Source organism: Coregonus lavaretus (assembly GCF_964263955.1).
Source record: "Coregonus lavaretus genome assembly, chromosome: 3".
In the NCBI taxonomy this organism is placed as follows: domain Eukaryota; kingdom Metazoa; phylum Chordata; class Actinopteri; order Salmoniformes; family Salmonidae; genus Coregonus; species Coregonus lavaretus.
Window position 1 is genome coordinate 65105375 of NC_139990.1, and position 21340 is coordinate 65126714.

The 21340-nt window shown below is 42.4% G+C and overlaps 2 protein-coding genes across 2 annotated transcripts; one reads left to right on the forward strand and one right to left on the reverse strand.

Moving 5' to 3' along the window:
* Window positions 1-2075: 2075 nt before the first annotated feature.
* On the reverse strand, window positions 2076-3756 carry LOC311108477 (EF-hand domain-containing family member B-like; the record flags this gene model as incomplete). The annotated part of the gene is made up of 5 exons (XM_084151105.1): window positions 2076-2228; window positions 2515-2696; window positions 2980-3201; window positions 3328-3532; window positions 3745-3756. The coding sequence occupies 5 exons, from the start codon at window positions 3754-3756 to the stop codon at window positions 2076-2078; spliced, it is 774 nt and encodes a 257-aa protein (XP_084007231.1).
* A 3937-nt stretch (window positions 3757-7693) lies between these two features.
* Window positions 7694-13257, forward strand: LOC311123590 (ras-related protein Rab-5A). The gene is made up of 6 exons (XM_084158197.1): window positions 7694-7842; window positions 8771-8998; window positions 9225-9376; window positions 11456-11578; window positions 11727-11820; window positions 11934-13257. Exons 2-6 carry the CDS (start codon window positions 8833-8835, stop codon window positions 12047-12049), a joined length of 651 nt encoding a protein of 216 aa, XP_084014323.1. The 5' UTR covers window positions 7694-7842; window positions 8771-8832; the 3' UTR covers window positions 12050-13257.
* The last annotated feature ends 8083 nt before the right edge of the window (window positions 13258-21340 follow it).

Here is a 21340-nt window from a genome sequence, read left to right on the forward strand (position 1 = left end):
TGCAAGTTCTCCCACTTAAAAAGATGAGAGAGGCCTGTCATTTTCATCATAGGTACACGTCAACTATGACAGACAAATTGAGGGAATAAAATCCAGAAAATCACATTGTAGGATTTTTAATGAATTTATTTGCAAATTATGGTGGAAAATAAGTATTTGGTCACCTACAAACAAGCAATATTTCTGGCTCTCACAGACCTGTAACTTCTTCTTTAAGAGGCTCCTCTGTCCTCCACTCGTTACCTGTATTAATGGCACCTGTTTGAACTTGTTATTAGTATAAAAGACACCTGTCCACAACCTCAAACAGTCACACTCCAAACTCCACTATGGCCAAGACCAAAGAGCTGTCAAAGGACACCAGAAACAAAATTGTAGACCTGCACCAGGCTGGGAAGACTGAATCTGCAATAGGTAAGCAGCTTGGTTTGAAGAAATCAACTGTGGGAGCAATTATTAGGAAATGGAAGACATACAAGACCACTGATAATCTCCCTCGATCTGGGGCTCCACGCAAGATCTCACCCCGTGGGGTCAAAATGATCACAAGAACGGTGAGCAAAAATCCCAGAACCACACGGGGGGACCTAGTGAATGACCTGCAGAGAGCTGGGACCAAAGTAACAAAGCCTACCATCAGTAACACACTACGCCGCCAGGGACTCAAATCCTGCAGTGCCAGACGTGTCCCCCTGCTTAAGCCAGTACATGTCCAGGCCCGTCTGAAGTTTGCTAGAGTGCATTTGGATGATCCAGAAGAGGATTGGGAGAATGTCATATGGTCAGATGGAACCAAAATATAACTTTTTGGTAAAAACTCAACTCGTCGTGTTTGGAGGACAAAGAATGCTGAGTTGCATCCAAAGAATACCATACCTACTGTGAAGCATGGGGGTGGAAACATCATGCTTTGGGGCTGTTTTTCTGCAAAGGGACCAGGACGACTGATCCGTGTAAAGGAAAGAATGAATGGGGCCATGTATCGTGAGATTTTGAGTGAAAACCTCCTTCCATCAGCAAGGGCATTGAAGATGAAACGTGGCTGGGTCTTTCAGCATGACAATGATCCCAAACACACCGCCCGGGCAACGAAGGAGTGGCTTCGTAAGAAGCATTTCAAGGTCCTGGAGTGGCCTAGCCAGTCTCCAGATCTCAACCCCATAGAAAATCTTTGGAGGGAGTTGAAAGTCTGTGTTGCCCAGCGACAGCCCCAAAACAGCACTGCTCTAGAGGAGATCTGCATGGAGGAATGGGCCAAAATACCAGCAAGTGTGTGAAAACCTTGTGAAGACTTACAGAAAACGTTTGACCTGTGTCATTGCCAACAAAGTGTATATAACAAAGTATTGAGAAACATTTGTTATTGACCAAATACTTATTTTCCACCATAATTTGCAAATAAATTCATTAAAAATCCTACAATGTGATTTTCTGGAAAAAAAAATCTCATTTTGTCTGTCATAGTTGATGTGTAACTATGATGAAAATTACAGGCCTCTCTCATCTTTTTAAGTGGGAGAACTTGCACAATTGGTGGCTGACTAAATACCTTTTTCCCCACTGTATGCCTTCAGTACAGTAGGTGGGTGTTTGAGCACGCCTGCATGTGTGTATGTGCGCACGCCTGTGTGTTTGTGTTTTGTGTATCTAAGGCTGTGGCCACATATTTAATTAGGATTGACAAAATGTCATGATAACACTGACTAATAGAACCATAGAGTAAATATGTGTGTAAATCTAATCAAACAGTGTGACAGAATAAACAGGATTTCAAATGATAAGACTCCGATGGCATAATGGTACTCATATTTCTCAATATTTACTTAGGTTTCAGGAGTAGAAACTGTTTATTATCACATGCAGGAAGAGGAAGCATTCCTTATTCTAGCAACAACTTATTGCTCTCAACATAAGAAAACACATTACAGTCAACAATCAAAAATAATTTTAATGACAGTTAATATAAAAATAGTTAGTCTCAAAGAAAAAATAAAAGTATAACACTTGTGTTGTATATTTAATACTTGAAGTACATTCTTTCACGGAATAGATACTGAGGAGGTAAAAGATACTGTTCAGATTGAATTAGCTTGAATTTCCTTTAGAACGTCCCGGAAAATCTCCACACGCACGTCCCCAGTGGGGTGTCTCATGGATGCCAGCTTCCACGCCTCCTCAAATGTCTCCTCGGAAATCCTCACGCCCACATTTCGGAATATTTCAGCGATCTGAAAAGGAAATGGAGGCGGAAATAAGAATCAGAAGATCTCTTTGACAAATTATTTGTTTATGCTCCGTCCTATTTCAATAACATTTTGTGTCAATCACTTCTCCAATGGCAGAATTGTTCATACCAATTATATTTTTGAAACAACGTTTTTCCTACATTTTGAATGTTGTAACAAAATCCCACAAACCCTCCACATGGTACTGTATGTCCCAGTGCTAAATCTACTAGACCATATATTTCTTTCTCTCCCTTGATTCTTCAGTGGGTTCATTGGTATTCTGTAACTCCTCTTTGGTGCGGGGGCAGAAGAAGTGCTCCTTGTGGACTCCGCTTAGGGAGTGCAGCGTGGGATACAGGAGGTCAAAGGCTGTGGTCTGGTCACCGTAGTTACTGATGTCGCTGACGCGCTTGATCCGCGGGGCCGCCAGGTCGGTGCGCACTGTGGGGGTCCCGTACATACGATAGTCTACGTGCAACGATATGATAATTATACAGTGAGAATGTGATTCACACAATGTAGAGAAGCAGGGGGGAAATGACTACCAGTCCATTGTAATGCAAAGATACAAATGTAAGAAATCGTGTTCCTGAATCTCTGAGGATTTTCCCTCCCTGAATTTTTTTTGAGAAGTGTGGGAATTATATCAAATTCTTCATGCATCTTTCACCTAAATATCTATTTAGTCTGAGGTAAACCTGGGTAGTGAAGTGTTACAAGACAACACAATCACAACACAACCACAACTGACTGGTTGTAGGGAGACCACCCACGACAGCCCGGATGAGAGAGGAGGAGGTGACGAAGCGGTCCTGGACGGTCCTGGGTCTGCTGACGGTCTTGGGGGTCTTCAGCATGCTGCCCACTTCTGCAGGCTCCAGGTCCTCCTGTCTGGCCAAAGCCTCCGAGGCTGCAGGTCTCACAGGGAGAGCCTCTCTCTGCATGTTATCTGGGGCTGTGCTGGTCTTACGCTCTGAGGTTGAGTTGTCAATCAAAAGGGAATAGAATTACCGCCAGTCTACCAATCACAGAATGTTGACTTGAATGGGAATGTGCATTCTAGTAATTATATTTCTATGCTTAGACACTAACTATCCACTAGTCAGAATGCACTGCTCCACTTTACTGATGGGCATTTTGTCCTTCCAGTTGAGGAAGTTGGCGAACTCCAGAAAGTTGATGAGTCCGTCTTTGTCCACGTCACAGTACTCCATCAAGTCATCCAGCACCGGCCCACTCAGGTCCAGGTTAAACTGACGACACACGTCCTGCAGGTCCTCCCTGTCGATCACACCCTGACCCTTCTGTGGAGTCACACACACACGCACGAACGCATGCACGTAGTACGCACACAGACAGACAGTCTTTCTCAAACTAACAAAATATTATCAAAGATGGTACAGTATGAAGATATCTAGAAACTGCTTCTCCAATTGAAATCCCAGATCACACTTGTAGGCAATGTCATGGCGACGTTGGTTAGCTAAGCTCATCGGGTCTAACAGTAGTCTCGCACCGAACTGCGCATGTGCAGGCAGTCAAATCAAAGGCACCCCTTCGATATAAAGTTGTTTTTGATGAAAATGAAAACATGTCAGTTTGTCACTTTCACAAGGTTGGAGTAATAACACGTTCAGCTACTTCAGACATTGGCTTGAATCTAGGTTGTGCCTTTAGATTTCTAGAAAATTAACAACTAAGGAATCATTTTTCAATTCTCCCATTGACTTCCCAGACACCAAATCCATGTCTGGTCTGTCGAGTCTGCTTCGCAAAACTTTCCCGGAAGTATTGTGATGTTGGTCCTGGGGTTTAGAAATTCTGTGATATTATCAAGTTAATACAGTAGAACTGTATATAAAATGCATTCGGAAAGTATTCAGACCCCTTGACTTTTTCCACATTTTGTTACGTTACAGCCTTATTCTAAAATGGATTCAATAGTTTTTCCCCCCACTCATCAATCTACACACAATACCCCATAATGACAAAGCAAAAACAGGCTTAGAAATTTTTGCAAATGTATTAAAAATAAAAAAAACTGAAATATCACATTTACATAATTATTCAGACACTTTACTCAGTACTTTGTTGAATAACCTTTGGCAGCGATTACAGCCTCGAGTCTTCTTGGGTATGACGCTACAAGCTTGGCACACCTGTATTTGTGGAGTTTCTCCCATTCTTCTCTGCAGATCCTCTCAAGCTCTGTCAGGTTGGATGGGGAGCGTCACTGCACAGCTATTATCAGGTCTCTCAAGAGATGTTCGATCGGCTTCAAGTCCAGACTCTGGATGGGCCAATCAAGGACATTCAGAGACTTGTCCCGAAGCCACTCCTGCGTTGTCTTGGCTGCGTGCTTAGGGTCATTGTCCTGTTGGAAGGTAAACCTTCGCCCCAGTCTGAGGTCCTGAGCGCTCTGGAGCAGGTTTTCATCAAGGATCGCTCTGTACTTTGCTCCATTCATCTTTGCCTTGATCCTGACTAGTCTCCCAGTCCCTGCCGCTGAAAAACATACCCACAGCATGATGCTGCCACCACCATGCTTCACTGTAGGGATGATGCCAGGTTTCCTCCAGATGTGACGCTTGGCATTCAGGCCAAAGAGTTCAATCTTGGTTTCATCAGACCAGAAAATCTTGTTTCTCATGGTCTGAGAGTCCTTTAGGTGTCTTTTGGCAAACTCCAAGCGGGCCTTCATGTGCCTTTTACTGAGGAGTGGCTTCTGTCTGGCCACTCTAGCATAAAGGCCTGATTGGTGGAGTGCTGCAGAGATGGTTGTCCTTCTGGAAGGTTTTCGCAACTCCACAGAGGAACTCTGGAGCTCTGTCAGTGTGACCATCTGGTTCTTGGTCACCTCCCTGACCAAGGCACTTCTCCCCCGATTGCTCAGTTTGGCTGGGCGGCCAGCTCTAGGAAGAGTCTTGATGGTTCCAAACTTCTTCCATTTAAGAATGATGGAGGCCACTGTGTTCCTGGGGACCTTCAATGCTGCAGAAATGTTTTGGTACCCTTCCCGAGATCTGTGCCTCGACACAATCCTGTCTCGGAGCTCTACGGACAATTCTTTCGACCTCATGGGACCTTTTATAGACAGGTGTGTGCCTTTCCAAATCATGTCCAATCAATTGAATTTACCATAGGTGGACTCCAATCAAGTTGTAGAAACATCTCAAGGATGATCAATGGAAACAAGATGCACCTGAGCTCAATTTCTAGTCTCATAGCAAAGGGTCTGAATACTTATGTAAATAAGGTATTTCTGTTTTCTTTTTTTTATAAATTTGCAAACATTTCTAAAAACCTGTTTTCACTTTGCCATTATGGGGTATTGTGTGTAGATGAGCATAAAAAAAATCCATTTCAGAATAAGGCTGTAACATAACAAAATGTGGAAAAAGTAAATGTGTCTGAATACTTTCCGAATGCAGTATCTACAGATGTAGGATCTTAATTTTAGCCAGTTTGCTACAGCAGGAAAACAATCCTGCAGCAACAGGAAATGTGAATTATTATGTGGATTATAATTAATAATTAATTTTCTGTAGCGGTTGATACATTTTTTGTTTTGGCAAATCAAGTCTGGAAATAAAAACTTTAGAAGCCTTTTTTAAATCATGAATACACTACAAGTTTGCATTTCCTGTTATGCAGGAAAATTCTCAGCAACAAAATAGTGATCAAATTAAGATCCTACATCTGTAAAATGAATACCTGAGTCTACTTTAGCTTAACACTCACTATACACGTCTCTGTTTATTTTGGCCTCTACTCACAGAAATAGAAGCTTGGCTGCGGACTCCATGAACTAGAGTACTGGCAATATCAGGGTCGTTGGCTTTCACATGGAACACTCAGAGACATCTACAGTATGGTGACATGCATTTACAGTAGACCACATCATATACGCACATCTTACAAGATAAAATAGTTATGAATCAGTCAAACGCAAAAGAAATATCTAGGCTACCAAGCCTTTTTGCTTGTTGTTATGTTACCCTTCGAATATTCGGGAATCTTTCGGTGTATTTCCAGGTGTTGGTTGCATTCCTTTCTATCAAATTCATCTCGTTAGCATATCAACAAGTTGCTATAAAAATATGTAGCCTACCCAACAAAATATTATAAACATACATACGGGTTTACATGCCTAGTTGTTAGCTACCATGTTTCATTCTGAAGAGAGAAGCTTAAACTGTCTACTTTGCTGGCTACTTTGTATCAAATTTCAGGATATTCTGATAGAATGTTTATCTTGAGTCACATGGCAACCGCAGCTAGGAAACCGAGGTCTGATCTGATTGGCGCTATAATTATAGGCTTACTGTACCTGTGTTCTAGAATAAAAACAACAAAATTCAACCTTGTTATAATTACTATGGCAAAAAAATGGCTCCAGCTCAAAGGGGTCAATCGAACTCGTGTGGGGGAAAGGGCGGTGAGGGAAAGATCCCGAATCTTCTCATTGCCTCCCAGCAAAATTTGCCTACATTTAGGCTATTGTTTATGTGTATTTCACACTATGTTGAGGTAAAAATCAGACGATATAATGCTTGTATGGATGTCAACCCCAACACATTTTCATGTCATTGTCACCAATCAACTGCATTACAGTTAAAAACGACTTTGACTACCACCACCGATTTCTGTATGCTAGCTATGCTAACCAGTTTATATGAATGGGAGTTAGCAATTAGCAGTCACTTCTAAACCTGAACAGGGACAACTTCTAAATGTTCGGACTTAAGTACCCACATTGTGGGCCTTTTACAATACATAAATCATGACGGATTTGTTGGATGTGCGCGGATCTGGGCAACGGAAACTGTCTGCGTTCCATTTACCACATCTATGCTGATTTATGTTATGGTGATTTAGAATTTGTCTTTGAAACTGATAAATGGAAACAATTGTTTGCATACATCAAGGCATGTCATATGTTACAAAGGTTTTTTGTGAATGAGTTATCACACTTCTGTAACATTTACTCTTAGCCTTATACAACGATTAGTTCCCCTTTCCTCTCATTAAAGAGGCAATCTGCAATTTTTGGACTTGTAAATTAATGATATGTACCAATTGATTCTTTAAGAATATAACTTATAAATGCCTCATGAACTTAGTTCAGCTGTCGGACCCCATCAGAACCCAAAATATACGTTTGTTTTACTCCAAAAAAGTAAATGTAAACAGCAGTTGTATAACCTCAAAACATAGTTCAAACTATAATGTTGATACCATGGATGCCCAGTCCTTGCATCCATAGCTCTGTCTATTAATTTGAGAGCGGTTACATTTCTCCAGCCCATCCCTCAGCTTTTTACCAAAACAGTGGCGGGGTTCGTGTTTGTTATTGTTTTAATCGCTGATTGCCCCTTTAACAAGTTCACAAATTGGGACGAGAGTGTGTGATTGGTTTTTCTCAGCTCTACGTAGGCATTCGATCTATCATCATCATCATCCACCATACAAAACAAACAGGAAGTTGGAAGAAGTGGGAAAGGGCCAAGCTTGATGAAGTCTCTCGCCCTGTGAATACATTGGAGTGCCGAAAATATTATTTTTGGGAAATCCCTTCAGCTAGCTATCTAGCTAGCTAATTATCTCGGATAAGGTAAGTAGATATCATTCTAGCTAGCTAACTAGTTTACCGGCAGAACTAGCTTGCTAGTTAGCCTTGGCTAGGCCGAAAGCTATTTTGTTAGCTACTGTTAGCTAGCGCACAACAAATCATATACCAACAGTTGACCCGTTCTTATTATACCTCAGTGAGTTGACCATTGAAATGTATGTATCTAACTTCCTAGCTACCACATATTTGCTTGTGCGAAGGCTGAGGTGTGGTTCAACCTTATTCAATATACTGTATGTAGTTAGTTAGCTAGCTATAGTAAACTAGCTAGATATAATTATTTAGATTAGGTGGCTAGCTGCTATAGTAAACTAGCTAGCAGCTAGCCACCTAATCTAAATAATGATATCTAGCTAAATTAGCTAGCTGTAACTGGCTGGCTAGCTAGAATGAACTAGCAAGCTAACCAATTTGTCGAAGGTAAGATTGGACCAATGGATGGGACTGACGAAGCTAATCATTATTTCTGACGGACACGGTGCTTGATGAGAGCTAGCAAGTTTTAGCTAGTCAACACAGTGGTTATTTGTGGTCAAGACTGTGACGTAACACGATTTCGACCCACGTCTTCACTGCAATTACTTTTTGGCTAGACATAGGCTTGTTGTCTTTACTTGTCGGGACAGTTAAGAAATAGGTGTAATCTAATATTTGTAAATAAGTCTAACATTACTAACTAGTAGACAAGTGAAAGTCGTCGTCACATTTCCAAATACTGTCTGTAGTTTTAACAAGCTAGCTACATCCTGTGATATTACAATGATGATCAGAGACATAGCTAATTGAACAATTTCTAAACAATTAAACATTAAAGTTGATTATTTTGTAGTTGTATTTATTTCCCCCCCGCTACTTTATTCACTGTTGATCTATTGACAATTTATATAATGTGACATCTCATTTTTGGCAGTTCTAGGAGTGACCATTCAAGCGGTACTTCTGCATCCAGAGCAAGAGACTGGGGTGTAGGACATGGCAAGTAGGGGTGGTGCAACACGACCCAATGGGCCAAACACAGGCAACAAGATCTCCCAGTTCAAATTAGTGCTCTTAGGGGAGTCCGCTGTGGGAAAGTCCAGTCTTGTACTTCGCTTCGTCAAGGGTCAGTTTCATGAATTCCAAGAGAGCACAATCGGAGGTAGGCTGATCTGACATCATCTTCTATTAATGTGTTATTGAAATGGATATAACCCAAAATCACTATGTTTGTCCTCTAGTGATTCTGACCATTTCTGATTTACATTCTGTAGGTTATGCAATCTCCCATGATATACAGCCCATTGTTGGAGACTGGAGAGCCAGCTGTTTTTCTTATAGCCTACTGCAAACCAAATTCTGAATGTGCTATGACTGTCCCCTCTCAGCTGCCTTCCTGACTCAGACAGTATGTTTGGATGACACAACAGTCAAGTTTGAGATATGGGACACAGCTGGTCAGGAGCGCTACCACAGCCTGGCACCCATGTACTACAGAGGTGCCCAGGCCGCCATCGTGGTCTACGACATCACTAACGAAGTGAGTCAGCAGCCGGGTTTATGTACTCTGTCACACATTATAAGAGACTCTTAAATTAGGTACAGTGCATTCGGAAAGTATTCAGTCACCTTCCCCTTTTCCACATTTTGTTACATTACAGCCTTATTCTAAAATTGTCAATCTACACACAATGCCCCATAATGACAAAATGAAAACAGGGTTTTAGACATTTTCGGGTATTTATTAAAAATAAAAAACAGACCCTTTGCTATGGGACCCGAAATTGAGCTCAGGTGCATCCTGTTTCCATTGATCATAATATAATAATATGCCATTTAGCAGACGCTTTTATCCAAAGGGACTTACAGTCATATGTGCATAAATTTTTTACATATGGGTGGTCCCGGGGATCGAACCCACTACCCTGGCGTTACAAGCGCCATGCTCTACCAATTGAGCAACAGAGGACCACCTTGAGATATTTCTACAACTTGATTGGAGTTTACCTGTGGTAAATTCAATTAATGAGATGGAAGGAATTGTCCGTGGAGCTCCGAGACAGGATTGTGTCGAGGTAAAGACCTGGAGAAGAGTACCAAAACATTTCTGCAGCGTTGAAGGTCCCCAAGAACAAATTGGCCTCCATCATTCTTAAATGGAAGAAGTTTGGAACCACCAAGACTCTTCCTAGAGCTGGCCGCCCGGCCAAACTTAGCAATCAGGGGGAAAAGGACCTTGGTCAAGGAGGTGACCAAGAACCCGATGGTCACTCTGACAGAGCTCCAGAGTTCCTCTGTGGAGATGGGAGAACCTTCCAGAAGGACAACGATCTCTGCAGCACTCCACCAATCAGGTCTTAATGGTAGAGGGGCCAAACGGAAGCCACCCGTCAGTAAAAGGCACATGACAGCCCACTTGGAGTTTGCCAAAAGGCACCTAAATGACTCAGACCATGATAAACAAGATTCTCTGGTCTGATGAAACCAAGATTGAACTCTTTGGCCTGAATGCCAAGCGTCACGTCTGGAGGAAACCTAGCACCATCCCTTTGGTGGTGGCAGCATCATGCTGTGGGTATGTTTTTCAGCGGCAGGGACTGGGAGACTAGTCAGGATGGCGGGAAAGATGATCGGAGCAAAGTACAGAGATCCTTGATGAAAACCTGCTACAATTGAATCAATTTTAGAATAATGCTGTAATGTAACAATGTGAAAAAAAGTAAAGGGGTCTGAATACTTTCCGAATGCACTGTATAGCATTAGGTACAGCTGAATACATTTTGTGAAAATGTAGCAGGAGTTTGAAGATTAGGCCCACTTTAATAGGCCTAGTTGAGAATCTGAAGAAAATATTAAGAAAAAGGGTAGCCTCGTTCTGCTGACAGACATGTTTTCAAGCATCTTTCTGTAGTTCTCATATTTGACACATTCAAAGTCTAAAATATCCCCTATTCATTCCATTTGGTCTAAACAAACTTGTCACATCTAGGGCACTTTTGTCTTAACAAATGAAGTGGGGGCTGTCAATGGTTTGAACTCTAGTTGCACCACACTTTCCCAAACCATCTTCCTGTTCAATGTGTAAATTGATGTTTTATGTTGTAAATGTTTTTGCAACTTTGTGTGCTTCTATTTTGGCCAGGTCACTCTTGTAAAATAGATTTGTTAATCTCAATGAGACTAACCTGGTAAAATAAAGGTTACAAATAAATAAATAAGAGCAACTCCAATGAGAAATGATATTTTGATCCCCATGTCTGCTTTTGCTCTATTTGCTAAGAAGTTTGCTGGGACGTTGTTAGAACATTGTATTTTATGAAAATACGTTTTCAAAAGAGCATGGTTTTCTAACTCAATGCTTTGTACACAAAGCTTAAGCCAATGTTTGAAGCTGAGCATGACTTCAACTCAGCAATATGATACATCTTGTTGACAAACTCTCCATACATGTAAGCTGGGGAACATTATATCTAATTGTCATATTTTAGTTCTCCTTTAACGAGACCACATCTTGGATATCCTCCAGTCCATAGCATTACCAGGGAATGAAGGGAGGGGTTGTGTTGTCATCTTTCCTCCACATGGATCTTTTTATCTCTCATCCTCTGCTGTTTGCCAGGAGTCCTTTGCACGAGCAAAGAACTGGGTTAAGGAGCTTCAGAGACAAGCCAGTCCAAATATTGTAATAGCGTTGGCTGGGAACAAGGCTGACCTTGCAAACAAAAGAGCGTTGGATTTCCAGGTTTGTGCCAGTGAATTTGCTAATGAACATTAGACTGTGCTAGTTTTATTCTCAATGGAGTCATCATACAATTTTACCTAGAAGGCAGGTAAAGAAAACCGTTTGTGACGTGATACATCTATATTGACTGATTTTGGTTTTCTTCCAGGATGCCCAGTCATACGCAGATGATAACAGTTTACTGTTTATGGAAACATCAGCAAAGACCTCTATGAACGTTAATGAGATATTCATGGCTATTGGTAAGTGTTTTATGTTCCATGTTCATCATTACACTTTGTTTGAAAATTTTAAAGATTCAATCAATCTGATAATAGAAACACCGGTCATAAACATTTTCCCTATCGCTTCACAGCAAAGAAATTACCCAAGAACGAGCCTCAAGCTGCCGGAGCGAACAGTGGGCGGAACCGGGGAGTGGATCTTACGGAGACAGCTCAGCCGGCCAGCCGCTCCTGCTGCGGTACCTAAATCTGCCCCCCCCCCCACTCCTAACTCTGAATAACATCTGGACATGGGATTCCCCTTCCTGACATCAGACCTTCCACCTCTCGTCCTTTCTCCCCGGAATAGCTAAAGACTCTGTATAGCTGCATTTCTAATACCTTTTTTGGTTTTACTTTCATTTAAAAAAAAAGTGTATTTCAGTATAATGTATGCATGTGTCACTACAAGGCCTAAAACATTTTTGTTGTTGTACTTAATTCAGTTGGAAGACTAACCCCTATGAGAGAGAGAAAGCAGTGTGTGTGTGTGTGTGTGTGTGTGTGTGTGTGACTGATTCCCTGAAGAGAAAGTGTAACCTAGGTCATAGGGTTAGTGGACTGGGGGTGAAGTAAGTTGTCTTTTAATTTGCTGCCCATACATTTGTTGTGAGTTGTGTCCTTCCAACCAAAGCAAACCAAATTCCCCCATTGTGAAATGCCGGGAGGCTATGACTGTTTGTACTGAGTATAACATTATTGAAGCAGTGTCAGGCAAGGACTGTCAAACCAAGCATTCCTCCTCGCACCTGCTACCGAGACGACGACGACGACAACATCTTCGTCTGCAGAGAACTTTGGCAAGAACATCCAGTGCCATTACACCACTGGCCCACTGCCACCGGTTGAACAGGATTTAAGGGTGGTTTTGTGATTGGATGACTGGTGACTCTGCAAGTTTGTCACATCCATGATGACTGGCTTGTGCATCATGGGAAGTCCCTCTTGAAACCACAACATTCTCTGGTTGATACATTGATTTAAGGAAGAACATTGAGACAGTTGGACATGCTCAGACAAGCTTTGTAAATTGTCTTGCTAAGACCTAACATATGACTAGTCTTTTGTTTCCCCAAACTGTTATTGTTCAGCTGTCAACTTGTCAGAATTAATGGTGTTTAAAAGTAGGCCTCAAACCATACACCAACAGAAGTCTTGACTATTACCTGTCATCAGTCTGTGGAATATTACTCTACTGTTATATAGGGTGTTGCAATGTTGTTTTCTACCAATACAGCTTGGAGGGCATAAGCTTGTCAGGAAAGTATCTAGAGATTCCGAACAATTGTACAGTACACCAATGTAGGTCAAGGTCTGCTATGGGTTTGTTACCTTGTCACAAACTCGTCAAATGCTAATCAATGGTGGTCTTTTTAAATATATATGTAGTGTTATTAACAATTCAATTGCATCTCCCCTGTGTCTTGTTACTTTTCTCAAAATGGTCTGTTCATATTTGAGAGGACTCTATTGCATTGCACAATTGTTGGTTATATTTTAATGAATGACTGCCCATTACATTTTATAAAACTGAAGGACTGTATCGGACTTGTTAGCCTATTGCCTCAAACAACCAGTAGTGGCACTAACTGACTGGTAGTCTTTCTGAAGCCAGGTGGATTTAACTATGTAAAACATGACTAGTGAAGGACTGATCAGTTTGAGCGTCAGGGTACAAGTCAATAAATTAGGTATATTGTATGCCTTTAGGTCTTCGATATCACAAGAAATGCAAGAGCTATTCATTCTCGGAAAAACTTGAAAAGTTGGCCTGAAGTTATAATTACATGGTATTTGTTTGCTTTGTCAACTCTCCTTTGAGAGTGTTTTCTCTGAGCACATCCAACCCCTGAAGAAGTATGACCATGACTGAAATGTTTTCCCTTGAACCTGAAACCAACGCTGTCTCCACTAGCTCTCTACAAATGTCAGCTGCAAGGCGCTCGTAGTCCAAGGTGAGATTATTCAGACTGTCAGCCATAGTTTCCTTCACATTGACCTCACTCTCCTGCTGCAGGACTGAGGATTGATATCTCTCTGTTTCCATAATGACGAAGCCCTCGGGTGGCCTTGGTCAGCCCCTCCACCAGATCGTGCTGTTTGTTGACGCTAATTGCCCCTTCGGACTGGAGGATGCGTTTGCGCTCCTTAGGGTTGGACGTGCTGTGGTGTTTGGTCAGACGGAGGCCCCTGCCTTGTTTGTACAGTACCACTTGCACGTTACCTGTGACATGGAAATCAACAAGAGATATGCTAATTGGAAATGTATAGTATTCAATGAAAAATACTTGTTCTGTATCATATTTGCAGTGTATTATCAGTATGCTAGTAAAATACTGACCACAGTTAGCAATGAGAATTCTTCCACCCTGTAACTCCTGTGAGGGGGTTGGTGTGTTACTCTTCTGTCCTGTTCCCTGCTCCACTGTCGATCAGGCAGAGCAGCGCTGTGCAGCCACTCCAGCGGATCTTGGAGGTCTCGTTCTTGCCAAGCCCCAGGACCCGGTCCATCTTCCAGAAGGCTGTGGTGAAGGCTAGGTTCACCTGTTCCACTTTGGTCAGATTCTCCAGCTGCTCAGGGCCTAGGCCTAGTGCAATGTTCTGGGCCTGGCCTGGGTAAGGCCTGTTGTAGTCTTTCTGGAACAGGGCCTCAAAGCGGGACAGTAGCTCCACCTGGTCCTTCTCCAAGGTGAGCAAGGGGTCCTGTTTGGAGAGTTGCTCCAGGACTAAAACAGGCATCTCCCTGGATGCCGTAACTGCAGAAATGAGTCCATGGAACCCGTCAAAGACCCCGAAAAAGCTGCTCCCCTTTTTGCCTCCATACCCCTCATGAAAAACGGTCACATCCTCCATGTTCTTTTTCCATGTGGAGTTTTTCTCCTCACACTGCCACAGCACGGATGAAGGGGTTGCTCCCTTTGTGCTTGGTGACTGTATTCTGCCATGCGCTGAAGTTGGACAAAGTCCACACTCTGGACCCTGACGCTGAAGCGCCTCTTACCATTCTCCAGATTGGAAGATGGGTTGCCGTGGATATCGCTCCCACTGTGGTGGAGGGCATGGTGTTGGGAAGGGCAAGGGCTTCCTGTGTCAGGACTGGAGTCAATTGATTCCCCAGGGAGCTCCTGTATGGGAATACTGGAGTGAGAATTATTCAAAGAATGGGAATACAAACACAAACAAATCAGGACTGAAATGTGTCGCCCTTTCATTGTTCCATTATATTAGTAACAAAGAATGACTTATTTATCAAACTAGCCTAGTGAATATTTCCAGACGTAATGTGAAGAGGTGTACCATGAGTCCATTTATGCTCGCCTCAAGTTATGGAAGTACTTTAGATTGGGTTCAGCTGTTTATTTGGCCTTTCCACGGAAACAGTTTCCTTGGCAACTAAAGGCACTATGACAAAATTGTGCAGCTTGTTCAAGAGCCTGCCAAAGAAGTGTGTTTCTGGGAAATAAAATGAAGATGTTTGGTAGGCTTTTGGTCATTATGGACATTTAGAGTAAAGTAGTAGTCTGATTAATAGTGTTGAGGGGAAGATAACAAAAAGAGAATGGGCTTGTCAATTTACTTAAAGTACTGCAAGAGCTGGTTTTGTGCACCTGTATGCCCCTCTTTTATCCAACAGATGGCAGCAGTAGTACACTGTATCTCAAAGGGGACCATGAAGGAATAAGAGTCAGTGTGAGCCAGCCTACCTTATAAGCTATTCTTGAAATGTTGACAAAATCTATTATTTCATAGTTGGAGTTTAATTAAATAATACTTAAACAATTAAAATGAAAATTCCACATCCATACCATCGCTAAAGGCACCTCAAACACACTACATGACCAAAAGTATGTGGACACCTGCTTGTCGAACATCTCATTCCAAAATCATGGACATTCATAGAGTTGGTCCCCCCTTTGCTGCTATAACAGCCTCCACTCTTCTGGAAAGGCGTTCCACTAGATGTTGGAACATTGCTGCGGGGACTTGCTTCCATTCAGCCCCAAGAGCATTAGTGAGGTTGGGCGCTGATGTTGGGCGATTAGGCCTGGCTTGCAGCCGGCGTTCCAATTCATCCCAAAGGTGTTCGATGGGGTTGAGGTCAGCGCTCTGTGCAGGCCAGTCAAGTTCTTCCACAATGATCTCGACAAACCATTTCTGTATGGACCTCGCTTTGTGCACAGGGGCATTGTCATGCTGAAACAGGAAAGGGCCTTCCCCAAACTGTTGCCACAAAGTTGGAAGCACAGAATCGTCTAGAATGTCATTGTATGCTGTAATGTTAAGATTTTCCTTCACTGGAACTAATTGGCCTAGCCCGAACCATGAAAAACAGCCCCAGACCATTATTCCTCCTCCAACTTTACAGTTGACACTATGCATTGGGGCAGGTAGCTTTCTCCTGGCATCCGCCAAACCCAGATTCGTCTGTCGGACTGCCAGATGGTGAAGCGTGATTCATCACTCCAGAGAACGCGCTACCACTGCTCCAGAGTCCAATGGCGGCGAGCTTTACACCACTCCAGCCGACGCTTGGCATTGTGCATGGTGATCTTAAGCTTTTGTGCGTCTGTTCGGCCAAAGAAACCCATTTCATGAAGCTCCCGACGAACAGTTCTTGTGCTGACGTTGCTTCCATTGGCAGTTTGGAACTCGGTAGTGAGTGTTGCAACCGAGGACGGACGATTTTTACGCGTTACGCGCTTCAGCACTTGGCAGTCCCGTTCTGTGAGCTTGTGTGGCCTACCACTTCGCAGCTGAGCCGTTGTTGCTCCTAGACGTTTCCACTTCACAATAACAACACTTACAGTTGACCGGGGCAGCTCTAGCAGGGCAGAAATTTGATGAACTGACTTGTTGGAAAGGTGGCATCCTATGACGGTGCCTTGAAAGTCACTGAGCTCTTCAGGAAGGCCAATCTACAGCCATGCAATCTACTATGGAGATTGCATGGCTGTGTCCACTAATTTGTGGTGTACACATACTTTTGTATATATAGTGTACCTTACAGAACATTTGGGAAAATGTTGCTATAACACACTGCTGCAATGTACAGACATTACTGCATGACACACAATCAATAGATCATTAGGGATGCAATAATGTGTTCACTTCCTTCTTACCTGCAGTTGACATGAAACACAAGGTGACACTTCCTGAAAGTCACGGCTGCTACCTGGTGTAATCTCCTTAGCTGGCGGCGTGCATCACCTATCCTAGATGTCATCACCGTAACCCTGAGATGTCACCTCCCTGACAGTTCTATTACCATGATAACTCTACTGGCCCTGCATACATTACTGATACATTTCTATATCATGGTTCAGCGTTCAGGTGATGAGAAGGAGTCATCTAAAGTTAGTTGTTTAAAAAAATGACTAAAAATCAGTCATTGGTAAACAGTTTACATTATCTCCACTCCAAACTTTTAATAATAGCTTGAATATTTCCTGTCCACTAAATCTTGATAGGCACTTGACATTGATAGAGAACACTGAACACACACACACACACACACACTTATACAAGCTTTCCGCAGACCTTACACAACCTTACACTCAGCCCAGGGGCACTTTAATTTTCTTAAGCACACTATAAAGTGTATAAACTTGCCTTCTAGATCCTACCCAGCTTGCACATTTGGTTCTTTGGAAGTTATGGGAACGTACATTTTTGGTTTCCCATTGGTTCTGGGAATTAAGCCTTAAGTTTCCTGGCCAGTAAAATTGAACATTTTTTAAACATTCTGCATCCCGCTGCTGGCTTGCCTCTGAAGCTAAGCAGGGTTGATCATGGTCGGCCCCTGGATTGGAGACCAGATGCTGTTGGAAGTTGTGTTGGAGGGCCAGTAGGAGGCACTCTTTCCTCTGGTCTGAAAAAAAAAAGAAAATATCCCAGGGCAGTGATTGAGGATTGTCCCTGTATAGGGTGTCCTGACTCTCTGTGGTCACTAAAGCTCCCATTGCACTTAGCACTTATCATAAGAGTAGGGGTGTTAATCCCAGTGTCCTGGCTAAATTCCAAATCTGGCCCTCATAGCCACCTAATTATCTCCAGCTTCCAATTGGCTCATTCATCCTCTCCCCTGTAACTATTCCCCAGGTCGTTGCTCTACATGAGAATGTGTTTTCAGTCAACTTACTGGGTAAAATGAAAATGTTCCTGTTTACTCATACAAAGCTATAAATTTTTGTCTATTCAAACAAACCCCATTTCAAAGGAAACACGCACTCATTAAGATCAGGTGTGGCCAATCAGTGGGCGCGGCCAACACATCTGAACACACTTAACAAGACAGAGGATAGAGAGAGTTTTGTTGACCCTGAGGACGGAATGTATATTCTTATTACGTTCTTTGAACGTTACTTGTGTTTTCTTGTGTTTTCTATGGAAAGTTTTCTTAATGTTCTGAGAACATGACTTTAAATAGAGCCACGAAGTACTGAAATTCCCACAGAAGAATGTTGTTTCTTAATGTTCTCGGAACAATTTGAGAACCTTATCTTAAATAGAACCATGAGGAAACCATTAGGAAATATTATGCTGAAGTACGGAAATGTCCACCTAAGAAATATATGGTTCTCAGAACGTTATGCGCTAGCTGGGTGGTTACTGCACACCCAGTGCCCTTTGATAGATAGGCTACTGCTCCCATATTGCCTCAGTTAGATGTATTAATGTGTTCTATTGGAACGCTTATTTGGTTCCTAGAAGAGACATGGAGCGGTATAAGCATTTATAACATCATACTGGCTGATATATGAGCCAGTCACTGACATGGAACCATTCCCTTTTACTAGTTCTCTGTCCTTGTAATTTATAGCACCTCTCAGATCTGTTCAGACTGGTCCAACATGCTCTCTGTGTGTTTATGGCGGCAGGTTATTCATTAGGGTCACGGTCTCCGTCTCACTTGAGTGACATCTGTTTGAGCCAATAATTAATGGCTCAATAATTGATGTGGCCAAGGAGAGCAAGGCAAGGGCGGGTCATATAACCGAAAATACTAATTTAGTATGAGGGGTCAGCCAGTAGCAATCTGAGCTAACAGTGTAAGAGTTTCTGTATGCATGCAATGAATCCCTGACAACGTTAGTAATCATGTAGGCTGGTGTTATTTCTTTATTTATTTATATACTATTTGGGCCCATTTCTTCCCTCTCTGACTCAGTGATTCCCCATATTGATATTGGTCACAACAAAGCCTCGGAATGAAGGTGGATTTGGCGCCAATGCGAGATGTCAACAATAGCTATACTGTACAATATGGAGAGCAGAGAACTTAGGTGGGCTATTTGGTTGCCACGGGGTTGCATGTAAATGCTTTCCTTAACTTATGTTTGGATCTCAGTTCCATTCAAACAAACTAATTCCAATACATTTGGGGAAACGTGTTTGTAATGTTGTGTCTTGGTCGATCTGAACTGCATGGTAACCATAGACTCCTAAACAAGCCGAAGGTTGTTGGCTTTGTTCTCATTTTTAAGGCTAACGTTATTGCCAAGGTCAAAGCTGAGAAAAACAAAAGGTAAACTGTACATTGTAGACACATTACTCTGTGGCATTTCGAAATTAAACTTCAAAAACTCTTGTCAGTGTTCTGACCTATGTTTGACATTAGGGTTGGCAGGTATGCATTTTAATGGATTTACAATTGTTGTTTTGAGCACTCCAATATATCTACCTCACAAAAGTATTTGACTGGGACTAATCAAATCCCTATCCTAACTTGAACCATGAAAGGCATGTGATGCAGGTGTTCAGTCTAAGATAACAGCACCAGGTTTCAAAACACGCTTGCCAAGGCGAAGGTTATTGCAAACTGTATAATGCCTGATGGAATAAATATGTAAAAGTTCTAATGGATGTGGAATGTTAATTGAGGCATTTATCATAATTGTGGAATCAGAGCTGAACATGGACAGACACGCTGTCTGAATCTGCCCTTGTGTCCCAAGGGTATCCGACTTCAGATCCTGTTCCTACTCTGTTACTACACATCCTCCTGCCTGTACATTAGCCCTCCAGCACGGCACCGTTTTCTACAGCCTACAAGATAGAAAGGAAAAACAACTCAATAGAAGCAATAGCGCAATGAACTTCTGTCTTTTTTAAGATGACAGAAAACTACCAGCTATTAGTTCAGCAGTGTTTGCTACTGTATATAAACACACCTGCTGTTACACATCCACAGCCCACCAGATCAATTCTTCATAATCCCCTCTTTCAATCATAAAATGCATATTTTCCTAACATTTAGGAAAGAAACCCCTCTGTATGGTACCGTGTGGTACCAAGGAACCTCAATACCCATTTGTCACACACTCAAGGACTTGCTCTCTGGTCATCAGGCGGCCTGCTCTATTGTTTTTGGAGTCGGATTAGTGTTGGAAGTAAGCTCCCTCTGGCTGGAGAAGGGAGTTGTGTGTGTCAGGAATGTTGTCAGGAGTCTTTTGGGCAGATATACTACAGACTGGGGATTGACGCACAGGATTATGGGTTCATGGAAAGGACCACAGACAGACTGAACAACTGGCTACAATATGTACCTGATGACTTATAGTTTTTTGGTGAGCTCAAATTGATAGCGCCGAAACCTGCGTTTGTCAATGATTTTACTTCCTGGACTGTACAGTCCCATTGGTGAATTGTAGCATCAACAAAGTTAACAAAGTAAGACTCTTTTATTTGAAATTGTTCATCTTTTACACATTAACATATATTTTACACAAGCCTTAGTGGTCCCTTTAGCCCATGACGTGGTCATTCAGAATGCTTATTGGGTGTCAGCTGGGCTGGCTTTAGGTGGAGGGCAAGGTCACACACAAACACCCATATACACCCACACACATACGCACACACACAAAGGAACAAACACTTACACACTAACAGACACATACACATAATGCAAGAGAAACTAGGACACATACTCTAGCCATCTAATGTACTGTAGACATCAACAGAGGGGGGACTTAAAGTGCATACAGCAAAAGAGGAGATCCTTATCAGTCTTTTTTACAAACATGAGTGATAGCTACCTCCACTGAAGCAATGATCTTAGTGTGACACTATCTTTACAAATATGATATCCCTATAGCACATTTATAGCTCAAACTGTGCCTTGCATTAGACAGAAATGACACTGCATAGTTCACTGGTTTGTCTTATACATTATTGCAGTACAATATAACTCCAAGTCCTATTCTTGGGTATGATTAGTGGGCAAGAGAATGGTACAGGAATGTGTGAGGCTAAATAGCCCCGTATTACTAGAAGGGGTGGCTGTGTGGGTACTACTAAGTACTAACTACTATAGGAAGGAATTGTGATGAGTCAATGACTCAGTGAAGACGGGAGAGTAGATTCGACAGGGTGGTCCTACAGTAATGATGAGACTGGCCTGTAGTCCAGTGGAACAAGCGATGCAGGGTGAATACTGTGGAGCAGTAGCAATCCAAACGGAATGGAGTGGGCAGTAGTCCAGATGTAATGCTTCAGGTTG

Excerpts from the sequence above, each read along its gene's own strand:
- LOC311123590 (XM_084158197.1), top strand. The coding sequence starts at position 8,833 with ATGGCAAGTAGGGGTGGTGCAACACGACCCAATGGGCCAAACACAGGC. Across the intron at positions 8,999-9,224 it reads CCAAGAGAGCACAATCGGAG|CTGCCTTCCTGACTCAGACA; the intron begins GTAGGCTGATCT and ends GTCCCCTCTCAG. Across the intron at positions 11,579-11,726 it reads AAAGAGCGTTGGATTTCCAG|GATGCCCAGTCATACGCAGA; the intron begins GTTTGTGCCAGT and ends GTTTTCTTCCAG.